The sequence below is a fragment of the Quercus robur genome, chromosome 10 (genome assembly GCF_932294415.1).
Source record: "Quercus robur chromosome 10, dhQueRobu3.1, whole genome shotgun sequence".
Taxonomy (NCBI): Eukaryota; Viridiplantae; Streptophyta; class Magnoliopsida; order Fagales; family Fagaceae; genus Quercus; species Quercus robur.
The window spans coordinates 34,856,014-34,878,122 of NC_065543.1; the positions used below are offsets into that span (position 1 = coordinate 34,856,014).

The following is a 22,109-nucleotide window of genomic DNA, read 5'->3' on the forward strand; positions in this document are numbered from 1 at the left end:
AGGTTAATACACACTTATTTTGATTGAGTTTAGATAAATTTTTACTAAAATATTAAATTGTTGAAACTGAGCATGAATGCCCTGAGCACAATAAAATATCATACAACAACCATGCTTTGTGTTATGATAGGTTTGGGTGTAATTTTATTTTAAAACCCTTTAACTTATTATAAAAATATTATAAGATTATATTGTGAAAAATGTGTAAAAATTTCAAAACTTAGTGAACTTCAAATATAATTTTGTATTTTTATATATATTAAAAATAATTTTGTAAAATTTAAATAGAGAGGAAACACATGGATCATGTATGATTTCAAAAGTTGAGAGATTATAACTGATCATTAACACGATAATAGACGAGGGATAAAAATCATAAAATCATCAAAATTAAAAACTTTATCCTTTTCTACCAACCAAAAAAAAAAAAAGTCCTTGGAGGAGGAAATTAGTAATTTACTTCTTAAGCAATACCACACTACTATAAACTCTGAAGGAAATCCATTACCCAAAAAATAAAACCATTAGACTGAAAGCCAAAGCTCTCTCAGATCCATCAGAGCAAACTAAAAATTAAAATTCTCGTTGTTGCAGAGACTGAAGAACACACACAAAAAAAAATCAAAACCCAGCGATTCGGATCCGTTGAAAATGGAGGTTCCGCAAGTTGGATCCGAGAGGGACAAACCCAACCCGTCCTCTTCTCCTACCCCAATCGTCGCCAATTTCTGGAAAGGTAATTCCAATTCCCAATTCCCAATTCCAATTCTCGCATTTCCATCTAATTTGTGAATTTGTTTTTCTGATAATCATTCCACATTGAATTTTTCTTTTACTTACATAAAAATTGTTGGTTTTTTTTTTTTGGTCTTTATAGTTTGGAGTACTCTTTTAGTTGAAGCTATAGTTTTTAGCAGATGAAGATTAAATGCCTCTTTGGTTTGAGAAATTTTCAAATTTTCAAACACATATATCAATATATGCACAGTCTCACTTGTTAACGTGAATCTTATGAATTGCTTAGAAGTTAGAGCAGAATATGATAGTGTTACATCTGAATCTTCATTTTTATATTTTTGATTAATTTTGCATTTGAAAAATGGGAAATTGAGTGATTCTATTTTTGGGATCTTGAAACTACACTCTATCATGTTTTAGATCTGTGATCCTAGAATTGGGGTTAACGTTGTAGCGAGACATGATAAAGTGATCAAAATCCTAAACTATTAAACTGCATAAAGAAAAAAAAGTTATCAAATGGATTAGCACAATGCCTTAGAAGTTACTGATTGTTACCCATTCTCACCATTTTGGGCCAGCAGTCTCTTCTGGGAAACTTGAATATAGCCCGTTGTTCTCGTGCCCCGAGTCATTAGTGTTGAGTTCCTGAAATACACACGAAGTGGGATCGAAGGTGATAGAATAGTGTAAGGCTTTAGTCAGTTGACTAAAAAAATGAGAATTAAAGGGATTTTTTTTTTTAAATGAATAATGAAAATTAAATGGAAAATTAGGAACATAAAGAATAGATGTTAAAGATGATTACTTAGTGAAATGAAGAACTCATTTTCCAAGGACAAGGTCGAAAAGGACCATATATTAAAACAATATAGTGTTTAAGAAGATGCAAATCAGAGGAGTGAGAAAATTTGCTGGATATATGTTTGTTATTGCTGAAGTCAATGACTCAGTTATAGTTTTTTTTTCATTGTTCCTTTGTGTTCGTCATCCTGAACTCAAAGATTTTATTATTTTTAATCAATAATACTGCATGGATTACCTATAAAAAAAGAAAAAGAAAATTGGTTTGGGCTAATAGAAGCCCAGCTACCTCCAACAGATACTAGCGGCCCAACAGGCCCTTATGAGTACTAAAATGTTAAAATGAGCCCTAGGCAAACTTAAAATCTAAAACAAAAAACCTCAATTTAAAACTGAAAAATCCCTGTTCACTATTCTGTAACTAAAAATTGCATAATCCTCTCCCTAATTATCCCATTGATGTTGATGCTCAGGACATGAATAATGATGATTATGATGGTGTTTTTGATAAGAGCGATAGAATGGATGATTAAATGTTCTTTTCACCTTATTATTCATATTGCTTTTGAATTTCATATTGTAAAGTTAGCTAGTTTCCATTTGCTATCTTATTTTGGATTTTGAACTTGGAACTTAGAACCATTTTCCATTTGTGTTGATAGTTATTTTGGTATGTGGTTGCTAATTAAACATTTGTAGAACATTTTTGATACATTGTGTTAAAACTTAAGTATATTAGTTTCATTAGTATAGACGTATTGATGTATGGTATACAAATTACATCATATTGATTTTTTTTTTTTTTTTATAAGTAATAATATTATTCATAAATGATAAAACTGATTAATATGACCCCTCATCATTACTTGGTCAGGGGTAAGGACCCCATCAATAATGTCTAATTGTATTATTTTAACTATGAGAGTTCGCTATTGTTAATGTGGCGTGAAGTGTGGCTTGAATTTTGCCACAAGCCCATAAGGCCCAACTAAGCCCAATCCGGCATAGAAATTGACCTAATACAAGTTGTATTAGGAATCCCAAGAGCCGACTTCATAAAGTAACATGTATATATATGTGCTTTATGATATGCGGCAAGAAGGAGAGGATGAGAGTAATTCCAAAAACCCTAGCAGCAGCCGCATAAGAAGAAGAATAGTGTTTTCTTGTCTTGTGGGTGAGAGAGAGTTAGGGTGTATAGGGATTTGGGTTTCTTGAGAGTGTTCTTGTGCACTATTGTATCTCCCTATTTTTTTATAGTGAAATTTCTCCGTCGTCTCCGTGGAGGTAGGCAATTTGCCGAATCACGTAAATTCTTGTGTTCTTTGTGTGTGCTTGTTATTTAATTTCCACTTATTTACTGTTATTAATTTGAGTCCTGGGGTGCTATCTGCACAACAGCTATCTGTTGGAAAATTTAGTATTCTTGTCACCTTCTTGCAACCATAGGGCTCTTGATTTCTATCATTAAACCCCCTTTCAAAGCTTTCAGTTTGTCGACCAAAATAAAACTCAGAGTACCTTGGAAATGGTATGAATTCCACCACTCCTTAACCATCCCCTTAAAGCCTTCAGCCTTCAGCCTTCAACCACATATTTTCAAATCTGAAAGGTCTTCTTCCTTGATGTATTCTACCACATTCCAAAAGGATAGGGAAATGGTTTGAGCATATTCTAGACAACTTGCATTGAGCGAGAAAGGAAAATGCCCTTCCCAATCAGAAGTGAACAAAAATTTATCAATTCTAGACATAAGTGCTAACTCACGATTATTCAATTAAGTGAAATTGTTCCATGTAATTTATAATTTTTGTGATTATATGCTAACTCATTATTCACATCTTTGTTTTTTAATAAATGAATTCATAATTTACCTGATTATTTAACATACAAAGTCACAATCTGTGTTTTTTTTTTTTTTTTAAATATTTTTTTATACGTTTTTTCCCAAAAAAAGGGAAGATCTTACTATCCATGATCCAATCCCACAATCCACAATTCTGCCTGCCTCCATGATCCTATCCTACAATCCCAACTTTGACGACCTTGCTTGTAGCTCAACTAGTTGGCACTTTTTGGTTTTTCCAACGGATACATCATAGGTTCAAATCTCTTCTTTCCAAACTATTAAATTATCAAAAAATGCTTATTCATATTACACTGTAATCATCATTATAGAGTACCAAACATGCCCTAAAACATCAATCTCTAGGTTCAAAAAGTTCAAGAAATATTTTTAAAAAATTTCTTAAATTATTAAATCAGAAAAGGCTTCCTATAATGAAGGCTGCTTCATAGTAGCGTTCAGTGTTCCTAGAATCATAACCCTTTGTCTTACATATGACAATTAAATTCCAACCATCCAACTTCATCAAAAGTCATAAGCTAGTCATATGACCTTTTAAAAATACTCACAACATAATAAGTTAAACATAATATAGAAAAATAAAAGACTAGTCTTGTACGGTATTAAAAGCATGCTTAGTGCTCAAGGCTCAAAGCTCCAGGTCTAAGCACTTTGCATGGCCAAAGCAAAGCTCATTTCAAGAAGCACACCTTCGGCATGCTTTTTTGGCGCTTTTTGAAGATGCACAAAGCACACCTAGGACACTTTTTTATTTATTGCTAAAAAAATATGAATTAATAAAATTAATTGCTTGATCTTGAAGGAATTGACATGGAAAATTGATTTGTTACACAAATGCTATTCTTAAGGTGTTTGTACTACAAAAGAAATTTTTTTATTTACATGTCAAAAGATACGAACAAGGCTAATTTGCTGTTCCCTCTTATGCTTTTTTGTATTTGCCCGTTAGATGTATGTTGATTGACGAGTGTGTGAATCGAATGGCCAAAACATTTTTCAACTTGGGAAGTATACAAGAGAAATCTCCAGAACAAAATATGATCTCTGACTGATTTAGAACTTTTCATGGGTAGAGAAGATGGTGATTTTCTCTTATTTGTGCTAGCATGCTACAGTAACATATCCTCTATCTTTCTAGCAGGTTATGAAGAAGAGAAATATTATAGTAACTTGTTGAATTGAACACATTATTATTTTTTTTTCTTATTTCTTTATTCAAAATTCTAACCATATTGATACCTATTTCATACCTCATTTCTTATTGAGGGTCCGCAGATCCCCCCCTCCCCCCACCCTCCTTTTGTGCCTCCTGATTTTATTTCTGTTGTAATGTGATTGTTTCAGAGTTGCGTCAGTCAACATATTTCTTGTGTATCATCCAGCAAATAAATACCATAATGTTAAAGCATTCACAAATTTCTGTTTTTCTTGTCCACAGGTTTTGATTTAGAGAAGGTAAAGGTTATTTTGGATGAACAAGGGCTAAGGATAGCTGATAATCAGGAGAACAGCCAGAAAAATCGACGGAAGCTTGCAGAAAGCACTAGAGGTATTAATTATACATCTTTAAACAATCAGGCTAATGTTTCACACTTTGTGTGGGACTGTAGGAGGGTAGTAGGGAAGAGGAGAGAGAGAGAGGAAATGATCCCCCCCATATTTATTATTTCTTTTGTTTAAGGGAAGGGGGCAGGAAAAGAATCCAGGGTAATAAATGAAGATCTACTTTCTCTCCTGGCTAACCAAAGTGTTTTTTTAAAAAAGAGATCCATTGGGGATGTCTTGGTGGAGTCTATCTCTTCTTTTATGTTTTTCCATTGCCACCTTTTTTTTCGTATAAATAAAATTGTTTTGGTGTTATATTTAAAACTGTTTTGATAACAGATTTCAAGAAAGCTTCAGCAGAAGAAAAGTTAAGTTTGTTTAACTCTTTACTTAAGGGATACCAAGAAGAAGTTAACAATCTCACCATGAGAGCAAAGTTTGGAGAAAATGCTTTTCTTGAAATTTATCAAAAACTTTATGAGGCTCCAGATCCTTATCCAGCTCTTGCTTCAATTGCTGTAAGTACCAGTGTGTCTCGTTATTGTGTTGCATTAGAGCAAGTTTCAATTAGAGATTGCTTCTAAATTGTATATTAGTAAACCCCTTTAATACTGTTGTCTTTAAAGTAATAAGTAATGAGGGTAAAGCTATCACCAAGAAGAAGATAAGAAGAACAGAAAAGAAGAGTAATGAGGCTAAAGCTACCTAAGGTTTCTCTATGATTGGATGGTGGCTAATAGTTTACAATCTTCCCCAAATTTGTAGGATTTTTTTGAGCTTTTGAATTTTAGATGATAGTTTCCTTTTAGTTTGTTTCTCTTGTATTTACTTATTTATTTGTAAAGTTAAGGAGTCTTGAACACTTGTTTCTCTTGTATACATCTGTGTACTTATGCATCTTGCTGACAAATTGGCAAGAGTGAAACAGTAGGATATTTTATTCTGTAGAGCATCCAATTAATGTTATCAAGCAGTCATTGCTAAGCAGTGTATTTAAGTGGATGGTGATTTTAGGCAACACTCCTTTTTTTGGATAGCTTGCGTTTTACTGTGATTTTTCTTTTTGGGACAGTGTTTTATTATTTATTCGCTTTGAATGATATACATTTTTAATTATATAAAAAAGGTACTAGGGTTGTGCTGCTTATTGCTCTTGAATGAATTTTATTACTTATCAAAAAACTAAAAGAGGAGAGCCCTGAAGTACACTGAGTATGTACAGAAGTTCTCTTAAAAGATTCAAGCAAAGCACAACTGCTCAACAAAATCTAGAAAAGAAGCATGGATTACGCATTCACTCACACAGTGATCTAAGGAACAAAAATCTTAGATCAACTATAGAGAAAACAACATCATTCAAAGTGTGGTTATCCCCAGCCTTAGTGATGTAATCACCGCAAACATCAAACAACCTTTGCTACCTATGCAACTTCTGTTGCATCTACTATTAAAACTTATATAGTTATATTAAATCTCTTCAAGCTTGTTGAGTATGAACAAGTTCTTCATTCTCTCTCTCTCTCTCTCTCTCTCTCTCTTTAATTATTTAGTTTGCAATAAGTAATAGTAGATGTGACTAGCTTATAAGCCAGTACAAAACCTAGGCCTCTGGTGTTAGATCTATAAGGCTTTAGTGCCTAGTTGAGGTTTTTCCATTCAAACAATGGCTCTATTCTTGAATTGTTTGACCCCTTGTACCCTCTTTGTGTACTAGGGTGTTCCTTTTTTGATATCAATAAACTTATTACTTATCAAAACAATGGCTCTATTCTTTGTGTCTATGTGCTAAAAGCTTCTCTCTGTGCACTATGCACACACACTGTGTCTCTCTATGCCATCATTTTATTAGTAAATTCACATATGTCTGCTGCATCCAGGACCAAGATATAAAACTGTCTGAACTAGAATCTGAGAATCGGAAAATGAAAGTTGAGCTTGAGGAATTCCGGACAGAGGCTACCCACTTAAAGAATCAGCAGGCAACAATACGAAGACTTGAAGAGCGCAACCGCCAGTTAGAGCAACAGGTTAGTAATGCTTACTATAATTACAGTAGTAGCACAAATAGTTTAGGTGGATTGGTGTTGTATGTGCAAAAGCAGTGTTGAAACTGTTTCACTTGCTAGTGAGTTGCACAGTTTCCCATACGTTGTGGTCTTTTGCATTTTCATTTTTCAGGATTCATTGAGGTAATGCCTAAAAGAGTAGTGGAATTACTTTTTGGGTGGAGGAACTAGTTTGGTAAACATGGTAGATCTTTTACTTGGAATTTAGCTGCCTCATGAATATGATTGGTTCAGTAGTTTGAAAATTTGTAATCCTCGAAGTTTAATAATTAAAGCTCTTGGTCCTTTACATAAAGATGGAAGAAAATAAAATTGTTAAGAACTTTAAAAGGGTGACATTTATATAATTTTCTTACAGAAAAGTAATGATAGACAGAAGGGTTAAGCAAAATAAGAGTGAAAAGTTGGTGCAGTTTGCTTCTTTTTCTTAGGGAGTCTTATTATCTTTTTTTTTTTTTTATCTTATTGTATAAAATTCTTAGTATCTTGCAAAAAAAAGGAAGTGCATGAAAAAAAAATGTTTCATTTGATTTGTTTATTCCTGCCTACACATTTTGGGGTAGATGGAACATAGCATTTTTGCTTTTATGAACTCTTTATTAACTGCCAAGTAAGTTTTAAATGGGAACTGATAATTTTATTTTATAACTTTGATGTTTGAGCTTCTTATTTGTGTCATTGTAGTCTAATATGTCAATACTTTGAGGTGCTGGCTTTTGAGATTCTCATGGCCATTTCCTTTCTTTCCTCAAGTTCTATTCATTAAATGTGAATTCAAAACACAGAAAATGTGGTATGACTGATATATAGTTCCCATTTATATCAAATTATGTGTAATCATCGGAATGATGGTTTTTCCTTTTAATATGTAAAAATTCTAATGTGTGTTCAGATGGAAGAAAAAGTAAAAGAAACTGTGGAGATGAAACAACGTAGCTTGGCAGAAGAGAACCAGAAGACTTTGGAAGTTTTAAAAGAAAGGTAACATCCTTTCTAGTGGCACTGCAAATTCTGTTATGCAGCTGAGGTCATTAGGCATATATATTATTTATTTCTGGATAGTTTGCTTTTGTGTATATTATGTCCTATTGAATTGTCACATTATTATGGCCCTGATTTATGATCCCTTCTTCACACAGGGAACAATCGCTGCAAGATCAATTACGACAAGCTAAAGAAAGTGTTTCCACTATGCAGAAATTACATGAACTTGCACAAAGCCAGTTATTTGAACTCCGTGCACAATCAGGTGATACGCTAATTTTGATGGCATCTTCTTTTCTTTTTGTTGTCACAAGACACTCTGAATTGAACCTTTGTGCCTCATCTTTCTGCCCAGCAAAGGTTATGTCTTTATATTATCTTATCTGTTGTTTAATAATTTCAGATGAAGACACTGCAGCAAAGCAATCAGAGCTCAGTCTATTGATGGATGAAGTTGAACGGGCTCAAACACGGCTTCTTAGTCTTGAGAGGGAGAAGGTGCATTTGCTGTATCCCTTGAGCCATATTTTTAAAAGGATCCAACTTACCTTAAATCCCTAATAATAAATCTTAATTGTACGATATTCATTTACTTAACTGCTGACTGTCCAAAAGGACAAAGTTTCTCTCCAAACTAGTTTGGAGGGAAACGCTCAAACTCTCACTAAAAAATTAACATGGTTACATATTTTGAAAATCTAACCATTGGATTGCATGTTTTTTAGGTTTTTATCATGCATGTCAAATTTCGTTCAAATGGATGTTCAAATCAGATGTTATTTACTATTCGATCCATAAAATATTTTTCATGCATAATTTAAGACTACAAAAACTCTCTCACAAACACACATGGGGCATGCAGGCAGCTGTGTCAATGCCATTCCCATGTCCAACACCGACACATTGCCTGTTTTGGACGTTGATAGATCTAAACTGTCAATAGCTAGTTGGTATCTTTTAAGTTGGGAGTGTTCAACAGAGCTTTTCTCATCCCAAAGGGATATTCTATTGTGAGTCGGTGTTGTATGTATGTAGTGAGGAAATGGTGGACCGTCTTTGGATACATTATAGCGTGGCCTTCAAGTTGTGGAGTTTAGTTTTTAAATCCTTTGGGATTCAGTGGGTCTTATGGATAGAGGAATTGGGTTGGCAAGCATTCATTAGATAATTGGAATCTTGTTCCTTTATGTTTGATGTGGACCTTATGGAGGGAAAGAAATTAGTGCACTTTTGAAGATTTGGAAAGCACGGGGAGTCAATTGCTATCAACTTTTACTAGTTCCTTATATGCATGGTCCCGTGGATGGGGATTTATTATTAGTGGTTCCATTGTGTTAATTCACAGATGAGACCAAATTCTTGAGTTCCATGAACCCTCTCATACGTGGTTTTGGGTTGTTCATCTGCTGCGAATTGGAAGATTCTGTGGCCTTACATCAATTTCAATACTAGTAAGCAGCCTCATTGCTTCCTTTTCATACCTTCTAAAAGAGACCCAAAAATTTATTGAATCCCTTAATCCTATTCATTACCCAATTTGAAGGTTGAGTTCTCTAACTACCTCGCCTCACTACCCTAATACATGTTCAATGGGATGGCTTAGAGAGCTTCCTGACTGTCTTCCTCTTGCTTAGAGTTAGCCTCTTGACGCATTTGGGTATGTTTATACAATTCTTTCCTCCAGTTCGACATTTACATTAGAAAAAATTGTACCTAAAGGTGGACTATCATTCATCTAACCCAATAATTCCTCAACATTCTTGTGCTTGATAGCATTTCTCTATCTTTCCTTACATGGGATATTGCCAAGGACAACCCAAGAAATATCTAGGTCTAACACGGGTCCAATCAGACATGCTAAAACTTTGGGCACTAGGAAGTGACTAATCTCAACTAGTACCCCCCCCCCCCCCCCCAAACAAAAAAAACGCAATGAACATCTTGATTGATTTTTCGTCTTCTTCAGCATGTTGCTCCATTTACATCCTTGTCACCATCTCTGTCTTTCCCCTTTTGGCGTCTCTGGTTTACCCCTCTTCCCCCATCGTCTTCAATGGGTAAACAAACAATATTCTATTGGGTCCTTGCAAGGGTCTTTGTCCCTTTTTGGGTTTTCGGGTTCTCAGTGCAGCCCAATATCATGTTGTTGGAGCACTATTCTACCTTTGGGCCAAACATGAATCATGGGCCCATAATGAAACCTGAGTCAGGCCCCATAGAGACTTGTTTGGCTGCCTAAACATTGCGTTTAATTTTTTGTTTGATTATGTGTGGCCCACTTCTAGATCCCATTTCTAATTCCTTCCATGCACAAGCCCTATTCTCCCATTTTCCAAAATTGTCACCCTAAGAGATCTCACATCAATGTGTGTGTATATGGTGTCAAATTTGCACATTTAAGCTCAAAATTTCCCACATCAATCAATCTAAAAGTGTGTGAAATACATTGTTGCTATAGTAACAGTGTAAATATATACGGTTACTGTAGCTATGTATTTCAATATTTTATTAATTTCCTTTACTTTTGTATTGCTTTCACGTTTCGCTCTTCTTTTCTTTCTCAACAAACCAAGCTCTCTCCTTCACTTCTCCGTCATCTTACTACTTGCTCCATTTCAGCTCTCGCTCATCTTTGATCATTTGCTCATTCTCTTCACCACATAGCAAGAATGTGATCGGCTTGGAGGCTTTGTATTCCGATGAGACCTAGAGGGTGGATTGGCTTGGAGCTGATGCAGTTCTTGGGTTTGCAAGGGAGCTGAAGCGTCTTCCTCCACCATGTTAGGTCGTCAATCATCCTCCTCCACAGTCTTTGTGAGGGAGCTGAAGTGATTCTTGGGTTTGATTTGGAGATTGATGAGGCTGGGGTTGATTTGGAGTTGGAGGAGGATTTTGGATTTGATTTTTGGGTTCATCATCCAAATTTTGAAATGTTTGTGTTGGGGCTTGGATGATTTGGGCAATGCAGATATGATATAGTGTGAACTGCTGCACAGGTGGTTCATAAGGATTGTTTAGTCTTGATTGTGGTTTTCTGGTGACTACTGCCGAAACCAAGTTTTGTGAGCTGGCGTTGCTGCTGAATTCAGATAAGGTTTGCCCATTGATGAGGGTTTTTTTTTCTGGGTTGGATTTCATAGTGGATTTTGAGGTGAATATCTGTTTGTTTGCTGAGAAAACAAAGGATAGTTAATGAAAAAAAATGACAAATATAATAACAAAAAATGAATGAAAAATTATTATTTAAGTAAAATAGAATGTAGAATGGATAATCTGACGAGTGTTTTGGAAAAGTGGTTATATAAAATAAAAAAAGGAGGTCCTTATTCTAAAATAGTTAAATAGACAAATTTTGCATGAACTTATGTGAATGCTCTAAGGTTCAAATTTTCTGCTTCCCTCATCTATTACAATTCTTGTCTCAATGATTATATATGAGGAATTTTCGGTCCTTAATTCGCATGTCTCCTTTTCGATTCCCTTTCCTTGCTAGGCTTCGTCATAAGTTCTCACAAGTCCACCCCTCCCCTTTCAACACCACCACAGACGACAGGTTGTTTTCCCTTCTGATGGTTTTCCGGTATTAAGGTTCAGTGGGTGCTCTCTTCTCAACCTCTATCTGGTTTCTATGGAGTCATGTGGCTTGAAAGCCCTTTGCACCTCCTGCTTGAAGCCTTTCCACCCACCATTCTATTTTTGCCCTCCTTTCTAAACGTTAATAACTCCAAGGACTGGCCTTTTACTGTTGGGCCTTTGCCAGATCATCAAGGCCTTGCCTTCCTCCCTCATCCTTCTAATGATGTGGACATGGTGGTTCGCACTACAAAGTTCCGTTACTTGCTCCAGTAGCTACCTCACTCCTGCTTGACCCAAGAACACCAATCAAATGAAGCCTCTTCCACTTACATACGTACGTAATCAGAATGTTTTGGTTGTTTCCTCTAAAGACTTTAGTTTCTACCCAAAAGAACCTCAACTCTGCCATGTTGTTTGGCTAAGCATGAATAAAATCTGTTTGACTACTGCCTCTCCACCTTGGGGACCCCCTACATTTGTTGTTGAGACAACTGGTGGAGTTGATGGTTCCCTAGATGGAGGACACTCTTTGCGTCGCACAATGTTGGCTAGTGGACAAACCCCAACAAAGAGCCTTGGCACAACTTTTCTCACTACTTTTATTTTTTTGATAAGTAGGATTATTTATTAAAAAAAAAAAAAAAAGATTACTTCATGTTCACGATGATGAACACAGAGCATCTAAAAGATTACAAAGAAAATGAAGGGAGTCTTGGAGCTCCAAAATAGAATGAAAATGAGTAAAACCCCAAGTGTGAGACCAATGAAACAAGGTATGATCAAGGGTTGCACCATATCTTTAAGGGTGCAGCTATTCCTTTCCTTCCACACCATCCGCATCAAACAGAACAGAGTAAGATTCCAAACATTGGAATGGTGCCTCCCAAACTAATTTCACTACCCAAATAATATATCTGTCACTGTCAACTAGATTACCAACTAAACCCCAAATATCATAAAATATTTCACTCCACAAGGCATAGGAAGCATCACAATGAAGCAATAGGTGGTCCATGGTTTCTCCATGACACCAACGTATACAGCACCAATCAACTAATGGTCATTCATTCTGCTGATATACATGCCTTTTTTTTTCTTTTTTCTTTTTATTTACAGGGACTTCTTCGTTCTCAATTACAGACTGCAAATGAAGATGCTGGAAATAAGAAGAGGTGAGGTACTTCGGTACCACAATTTTTACTTTTGTATCCACCCACACTATGACTCTAGGTTCACTTGAATAACAATGGATAGCATTGTTAGGAAAATATAATGAGTTAAAGCATACATGCCCGCTAGAGGAAAACTGGGAAGAATTTTTATACTTATTACTACATCAAACAATGTGGAAATGTTTGATGTAGTGCATTTGGTGGGAACACAATGCTCGAAGTTTTGAGGACTATGAATGAATGATTCCTGAGCTTAAGCTCTTTTTTTTTTTTTTTCTCTGCAAAACTTTGTTGGATTGGATTTTAGCTTTAGGCTCTTTCTCTTTGTGTAATCTTTTGGCTGTGCTTGATCTTTCTCTTTAAAACTTGTGCCTATCTATAACTTCTTGAACTTTGGTTATTGAGTTCTAATTAGAGAAAATTATATTAATAATTAAATGTACTCATAATGCGCTGCATTGCATAAGGAGGAAAAACAAAATAATATACATTCACTTACGCACACACACACACATATATAGAAAAAAGGAGAGGGTGTCCAGTTGACATAACCATGGTTTGTATGACATAACTTTTATTAAATTAGCGTATGATTTTGGGTTTTCTTTTCTTTTCTTTATTTATATTTATTTTTTTGGTTCACTAAGTATCACTAAGCTTGCATGGTTGCACCTGTTCCACCCCTAGGCTAAAGGTGTATCATATATTTACCAGTTATCTTTTTTCTAAAGAAGAATAACTGTTGAAACATTGAAAAAATCTTTACATCTTCACAGAGCTAGCTTCCTTGTGACATGTTTGTGGCCATTATTTTTGGTCCCTGCCTTAAGATTTTACCTGGCTTTCTGTCCAACAATACAGATGGGTGTAAAAAGTTTTGTTGGCTGTGCATATTTATGATATCTTTTTCCTCCATCAATTGTGTCCTCCATTAGTAATATGTTCATCTTTCTGAATTTTGCATATCATTTTGCTGTTTTTTCCCCTTTTCTGTTTAATGTTTTTAGTGTACTATTGGTTATTGCGATTGCAGTGATAATTTAGATTCAAATAGCATCCTTGAGAATTCTTTGAATGCTAAAGAGAAAATAATCTCTGAACTGAACCGGGAGCTTCACAATATTGAAACAACCTTATCAAATGAGCAAGAAGAACACATGAAAGACATTAAGAAATTGAAAGTGCTGCTCAATGAAAAGGTATGCCACTTTGTTTTTCTATTGCTCATTTAATGTTAATAGTTAATCATGTTTAGGAATAACTGAAGTTATTGTTCTCCTCTGCCATTCATTGGGAATTCTGTTGCTAAGACCATAAATGCTGAAATAAATTCAAATCTTGGTTATACTATCACCTCATCTGATATCATGCACATTTTGTTACTGCTTGCTGTATCTCTGTTGATTATATTGTTTCGTTCCTGGCTCCATCTATAGATATATCTTAGCTCCTTTTGCCTTTTCTTATTAATTCAGGAAGTTGCTATTGAAGAGATGAAGAAAGAGCTTCAGGCAAGGCCAACAGAAAAAACGGTTGATGAATTGCGTAAACAATTGAAACTTATGCAGGTAGTTTGGTTCCTTCCCTGTTACTAAACAGTAGGGTCCCCTAATCAATTTCAACTTTTACCAAATGTTATGACATTTTTTAATAAGTGATTCCTATCTTTTGAAGTTTTATTGATGATGCTGCATGAAAATTTTCAAGTTGCATTAGCCTAAATTTTCAAATAAAAAACATTCTTTAGTATCTGGTTACTCTTTTAGGCTGTGTTTGGTGATACCAAACTAATGCATTCTCACAGATTACTAGGCGCAAAATGCATTTTGGAGAAATTTGAGGTGTTTGGTATGACCATTAATCTCACATTCTAGAGCAAAAGTCAAAAGTAAAAAAATCTTGACGTTCTCATTTTAACTAAAGTAAGTGGGACCCACCACTGACACTCACAATGACTATTTCTCTATCTGTTTCTCTTTCTTTTTTGTTTCTATATACATTGTTTTCTCAGCAAATTCACAGCAACAACCACCAAAATTACAACAAAAAAATCTAAAATCACAACACCAAAAACAAAAATCCCCAAAATCACAAGAAAAAAAAAAAATCTCAATCACAACACCAAAATAATAATAAAATAAAAACCAAAATCACACTTCTTATGTCGCCACTGCTGAGGCAGTGGATGAAGCGGAGGTCATCAAGGCCGAGCAGAGTATGGGTGATTGCCATTGCATCCCAACATGGGTTGTAGAAGGGTGCGATAAACCAGCTCCGGCTCGGCAGGAAAATAATGGGTCATTATGAAAATAACAATATTTTAGAGAGAGAGGGCAGAAAATATCTTATAGAGAGAGAAATGGTGAGAGAGGAAAGTAGTGGGAGAGAAAAAAAAAGACTAGTGAGAGGAGAAAAAAAGTGAGGAAGATAATAGCACCTGTAAATTTGCGAAAATTGAAAGAAAAGTGAATCTAGAAGCTTCAATTGTAGTTGAATTGGAGGATTAATTAGTGGAGTTTTTGAAAGGGAAAGAAGGGAAAAAGAGAAATGGGAGGTGGGATGAACATGTGCTAAAGAAAGAAATGGGAGGGGGGTGAACGTGTGCTGAAGAAAGAAATGGGAGGGGGGTGGAAGAAAGTGTGATATGGGGAAAAAAGAAGGGGGAGGGGAAGTGAACGTGTGTGGTGGGGAAAATTTGGAGGAAAAATAAAAGTGGTGGTGACGATTAAAACTTGAGGGAAAAAAGATAGAAATGAGGTAGGGAAAAAAATTTATTTTTTTAAAGGTAAAAACACACACACACACAAACATATATATGAGAAGCCATTATTATTATTTTTTTACTTTATTCATCCTAATAAAAAATTATTAAATGTACCAAAAAATGCATTCTACACTTTTCCAAACCAAACGTAATCCCATTCTGCATAATTACTTTTTAGTATAAGGTTTAGCATTATACCAAATGCAATTTTCGAAAGAAATACTTTTTTTGCCACTTTACATTCTGCAAAATGCTCTGCTGGAATGCATTCCACCCAGAAGTTGTTCTAAACACTACCTTAATAAAGTTGTGTATATCATGTTTAATGAGGCCTAGAAGAAGGATCTCACCAATAAGATGCTTTTCTGGCCCTGCAACCATACTTCACTGTGAGTCTGTGACTGCTATTTAAACCATCTGAATAACTATTTCCAAGATTTGGTCATTTGTGTCACTAGATGGCCCAATATTTCAATATGCTCATCAACAGAGTGCTCTGTTGTTGGATATTTTTATGTGATATGTAGAACTTTTTCTGTGCTTGCTGTTACAAGTTCCGCTTTAAGTTATGCAACATCAATACATCCCCATTTCAGCCTCCTGATTGTTATAGAGTAGCATGTTTTTGTGTGTGTTTTCTTCCTACGGTGTCCGCTGTACTTTACATGCATCTTTCTTGTGCTTCTTTGAAGCCTGACAGTACTTCGGTGCTTATCTGTCTAACATTACACCATTATATGTATAGGTACTGATTTATAATTCAATTGAGGCTGAAGATTGGGACGCAGCTACAGGTGGGGAAGAGATGAGCAAAATGGAGCATCTTCTTCTTGACAAGAACCGGAAAATGGAACATGAGCTCACACAGTTGAAGGTGTGAATTCTCCTTGTCCTGCTATTCCAAGCTATTCCAAGAACAAAATAGAAATTAGTGTGGTGGGGATGAAAAAGAATACCTGTACATACAAATAGCACCAGTGTATTATGCACTAGACACTGCACAGAAAAAATTACCAGAAATATCTTCTAGACTTAGAATACCGTGTTTTATACTTATTTTTATAATTTTTACACCTTTCTACCACTTGCAGGTCAAACTAAATGAGAAAACAGCTTTGCTGGAAGCAGCTGAAAGCAAGACAGAAGAACTTAAAGCTAAGGTCAATGAACAGCAAAAGTTGATACAAAAGTTAGAAGATGACATATTGAAGGTTTGCATCTACAACTTCTTTTGAAAGTCTATGACTTGACTATTGGCCGCCAGATTTGCCTCTTAAGTGATATCCAGGTTTATGAATAGTCAGACCTGCATATTGGGCATCAAAATATCAATTTATGCAGCATGTAGTTTGTTAAAGATTCTGGTCAGTGATATTTAGAGTCATAATATTATTAATTAGAGCCAAGAGCCTTGAAGCTCAATTGGCAGTTTTGGGTGTTCCAATGGAGACATCTAGGTTTCAAATTCTCTCTCTTCCAACTATCGAATAATCGAAAACTAATATTATTAATTAGGATGCATAAATGGGTAAATAATTAAATATCAGTTTTTTACTCAGAAAAAACTTGCATAGCCAGCATACCTATAAAGTTGTATTTTTTATGTGTATGTAAGCTATTTTGTTTATTTGCTTAGCAATCTCAGTTAACTTGTTAGCTAACTTGTTAGCTTGTCTGTTAGAATTAAAAAACTTCTAAAAGTTTAATTGTTGATCATTTTTGTGTTTCACCTTCTTATGCATTCTGATTCTTCACCTTCTAATGCAGGGTTATAGTTCCAAAGATAGAAGAGGCAATCTGTTTGATGACTGGGATCTTTCAGAGGCCAGGGGTTCTGAGCTCTCTGAGGTACTTGTCTCTCTTTTGTTCTACCCCTCATTTTTGAGTTCACACAACATAGCGACCAAAAATACAGAGTTGGTATTTTCTTGAACAAGTAATGAATTTATTGGGGGAAAAAAAAAACTTTGTGGATAGGGGTATACAAGAAGTCGTTTTTAATGGGCAAGAAGGCTAAAAATAAAGAACAACATATGCTGCTATTAGTTTGCTGTTGGTATGATTTAATCAATGCCTAATTCTTCCTGGCTAGATTAAGGTTTCAAGATGCTGTTCCTTTCTACCCCATGATATCTCTTATTCATGTTAGCCTTTTCTGTATCAGAATGCAGATCAAAAACATATTTCCTCAGATCAAGATCAGAGTTCAATGCTTAAGGTGATTTGTAATCAGCGGGATCGATTTAGGGCACGTTTGGGAGAGACAGAAGAGGTATTATGTTCGTTCGAAAATATTCAGTTTTGGCTTCCTATCCTTATTTGTAAATATTATATTGACATTGTTAGATTAGGGTTTAAATTTGTGATTTTGCTTTTCAATTGCACTAGGAAATACGGCATTTGAAGGAGAAGATTGGGCTACTGACAGTAGAGCTAGAAAAGACGAAAGCTGATAATGTCAAACTCTATGGAAAGATTCGTTATGTCCAGGATTACAACCATGAAAGAGTAGTCTCTAGAGGATCAAAGAAGGTACTTGATTGCAACTTCCCTGATTATTATAGTTATTGAACCAATCTGACCTGGCTGGTTGGACTGGTGAACTAGTAATCTGGTGCCTAGGTCAGTCTTAGTCCTAAATTATATTGTTAAAGTTTATGACTTGTCAAACCTAGTGGGTTCCTTTGGGCTTGCACAATCTGACAGGGTTTGTTAAACTGCCCTGGTTTTTTCAGATGCTCCAAGTTACATATCTGCCTAATTTTTTTTTTAAAAATAAATATATATATATATGTTTTTTAACAAAAGAAAAATGCTATATTAAGGAAATTAATCTAGGAATACAATATCTTCTATGATTTATTTGTGATTCTTTCTGAAAATGTATCTCTTAATTTATATAAAATTACTATGAAGGAAAATCATACAAATTTGAAATAGATTAAATTATTATCATTCCATTTTTTTTCTATATTTTTTCTTTTTACATATTTTCCCTTTAAATAAATTCTTTCTATTTCAATTTCATTGACTTACTTGATATATGCTGGATATTTCTTTTATGAGTGTATCTCTTAATTTGTTTTGTTGGTAAGTTCATACGCAATCTTCTTTATGACTTATTATGTGTGTTTTTACATTGACTCCATACATATGTTATAAATTTGGATTTGGTCAAAAAATAATATTGTTAAGCGCTCTCTATGTTTGTCATGCATAAAAAAGCTCAATAATTAATATTGTATTAAGTCAGTCATAATTTGCTCATATGTTAAATTGATTCATAAAGTTTTCAACATTTGTTTTTCCTTTTTTATTTGTATTCTTAATTTTTATTTGATTTTTAATTGACCATGAGGTTTGATTGTTTATTCTCTAGTTGAATTGGCATTTGAGGGAACTAAAGCCTGCAGTTGCTCAAAGTAGTCTGGATTTAATAACTAAAAATGTGGTCCTCTTAGTTTCTTGAAGCTTATTTTATTTATTTATTTTACTAAATTGTCATTTTTCAGCAAGCCGAAGATCTTGAAAGTGGTTTTGCCTCAGATGTTGAATCTAAGTACAAGAAGATATATGAGGATGATATAAATCCATTTGCAGCATTCTCAAAAAAGGTTGTTATTCTTGAGCTTCTTTGATGAATTTGTATATTTTCTTTATATGCCCCTTTCTTTAGTTAGGCATTATATCAGATTTGAGGCCTTCCAAGATTTTGCTTTCTTCCATTTTGAAGTTGTGATAACTGATAATTACAGACTTAATGTCCGTTTGGCATGATTAATTTTGCCAACTTATTTTACTATTCAGTTTATTTTTGCTACTATTCATAGGTTCCATTACAAAAGTTTTCAATTTCAACAAAATAAGCGGATCCCAAACAGACCCTTACAGTGAACAAACACAATGCTTTCTGCTTGTTTTTTTTTTTTTTTTTTTTTTGGGGGGGGTTGGGGGGGGGGGGGGGGGGGGGTTCATCTAGGGCTTTCTGCTACTTAATAAAAAAAGAATTCTCCTGTTCTGAAATTTTGAAGCATTTTTAGTCTCGAAAGATGTTAATAATTTATTATCATCCAATGCTTACAGTGAACAAACACAATGCTTTCTGCTTGTTTTGTTTTTTTTTTTTTTTTTTTTTTTGGGGGGGGGGGGGGGGTGGTGGTTCATCTAGGGCTTTCTGCTACTTAATAAAAAAAGAATTCTCCTGTTCTGAAATTCTGAAGCATTTTTAGTCTCGAAAGATGTTAATAATTTATTATCATCCAATACTGAAAGTTGATACTTCTTTGGATTCCCAAGGGCTCCAAATGATTGTGGATTATCATATGCTAAGCCTGGTTAATTCCATCTATAAATATCAAATTTCATCAACGACAAAACCAGAACTTTATTCAAAGCTCATTTACATTCTTCTACTTTGGAGGTTGCTTTTCATAATTAGATTGGCCACTGGAAAAATATTTGCCCAGAAATTATTGGTCAATATTTCTGAAGCTGCTTATTTACTTTGGTGAAAAAGTTAATGCATTATCTAAACTGCAAACCTACCAAATATGTAATACTTATGAGGAGTGAAAGGATAACAAATCTAGTCAATGACAGCACGAGAAACCACCTTCTGTTAGTTTGGTAGACATTGCCAACAGTATTGGGTTACTTTGTACTGATAGCATTAATCATCAATTGCTAAATATGCATCCCCAGATTTCTATTCTGCAGCATAACCATTTGTCTGCCCTCCTGTGGGTTATATATTTCTTTTGAGTGCTAATATTTGTTATAAATCATGTACTAACTTAATTTGTTGACTTGTAATTAGGAAAGGGATCAAAGGTACAAGGAGTTGGGTTTCAGGGATAGAATCACACTTAGCAGCGGACGTTTTCTTCTTGGCAATAAGTATGATTCTGTTGTCTGTATTCTAAGTTTTGAATTTCTTAATGTGTGCAACCTCTGCTTGTGGAATGTTATTTTTTATTTTCTTGATCACTAGATTTGAAAGACAAGAAAAAATTCGTGTTGAGTGACACTAAAAGAAACTGCTCTCTTATGTTTCTTCCTAATTTGGTTCCAATTTTTTCCTCTGTAGTGTATGTGAAATATAATAAGAGATAACTCTTGCAGGTATGCTCGAACTTTTGCATTTTTCTACACCATTGGGTTGCATATCCTGGTGTTCACCTGTCTCTACCGCATGTCAGCTTTGAGTTATCTTAGGTAACCATCAGTCATATGCGTTATTTGCTCTCTTTCATTCTCGTTTATTAAATCTTCAACATATTCTGTTTTTTTCAGAAATGGCCCTGAGGAATCTCTTACTGGAGATAAAATTTTGAACCTTCCACATGCGATGTAGTGTCACACCAACACCTGTTCTCCACTGATATCACTTATGTGAGAAGAGAAGATACAGGAAAGAGATGTCTTATACCATGTATATATAACAAAATCTGGTGCAAAGTTTACTTGCCAATTTGATGGTGCAACAAATATTGTAAATTCTTTTATTCTTGCCTTGAAATTTGGCCCTTGTATCAATGATGTATTAATACGAGCAAAATCATAGAAAATAATCTGGGCAATTGAAAATTTTACAGATACTTATTGACTTTTATCAAATGCATGATGATATAAAGCCAACTTATTGGCATTTCCATCTTTGCTAGAAAATCGTGATGGAGTTGGCTTTTTTTTTTTTTTAATGAGAATTCTGTAGTTACAACCAAGTGAGGAGATTTGAACACTTAACTATAATGGAAACATATGGAGGTGCCAACCAATTGAGCTACAAGACTTTTGACAGTGTTGTTTGTTAGTTTATATGGATTGTCATTTTGTTTAAGTAAAACTAGGATGTAAGGGTAGTGTAGTTTTTGTCTTTTTCTGAATGGTTCGTTAGTCTGTTAATTAACGGTTAGAGGGTAGAAATAACCAGCTAAGTGTTTTTATTTATTTATTTATTTATCAATGCTGTAATTTAGATGTAATAGAATTGCATTACCAATAACAAAGTATAGGCTTATCTTCTTGACAAGCTATTTTTTCAAAATCCTAAATATTTTGAAGTATCATATTGCATACTCCTTGTATGAATCGTTTCTATTATTGAAAATTTATCTAAATAAAAATAATAATAATTTCTTAGTAGATTTTGATTATATCAAAACTGACAATACACCATGTGAATCACCTTGACCCTCTATACCCTAATTTTGAGCAAAATCTTTTATGATCTCAAATAAGGACCTTTATTCCCATGATAGTCCAGTTCACTCTATAATAGTCTAGTTCACACGCCTAAGTTGAGGCTAGGTTGAGCTTAGAAAGTTGTGATGGTGGTGTAAACCATCTTTATCTTGTAGGGAGCGGCGTTGGTAACAAAAAAGTGTTTGTAGAAGTTATGTGAATTTAATAGTTATGTTTATGGCCATTCTTGCCATTATTTTTGGAGAGCAGCTAATTGAGTTCTTGCATGGTGTGTGGTGCCATTTGTTATTAGTTTTTTCCAATATTTCAATCATTTTCACCAAAAGAGCTCTATTGGTTGACACCTCCATCTCTTGTTGTTTTCACTTCCCACTAGAGAGTGGAGACAT

The 22,109-nt window shown here is 34.6% G+C and overlaps 1 protein-coding gene across 1 annotated transcript; it reads left to right on the forward strand.

Annotated features, from left to right (window-relative positions):
- Positions 1-447: 447 nt before the first annotated feature.
- On the forward strand, positions 448-21,169 carry LOC126703627 (protein CASP). Its single transcript, XM_050402652.1, has 19 exons — positions 448-736; positions 4,848-4,958; positions 5,294-5,472; positions 6,832-6,981; positions 7,913-8,001; positions 8,160-8,269; positions 8,408-8,502; positions 12,697-12,752; positions 13,786-13,951; positions 14,228-14,320; positions 16,262-16,390; positions 16,608-16,727; positions 17,284-17,364; positions 17,681-17,788; positions 17,905-18,048; positions 19,029-19,130; positions 20,333-20,412; positions 20,638-20,730; positions 20,809-21,169. Exons 1-19 carry the CDS (start codon positions 652-654, stop codon positions 20,867-20,869), a joined length of 2,052 nt encoding a protein of 683 aa, XP_050258609.1. The 5' UTR covers positions 448-651; the 3' UTR covers positions 20,870-21,169.
- The last annotated feature ends 940 nt before the right edge of the window (positions 21,170-22,109 follow it).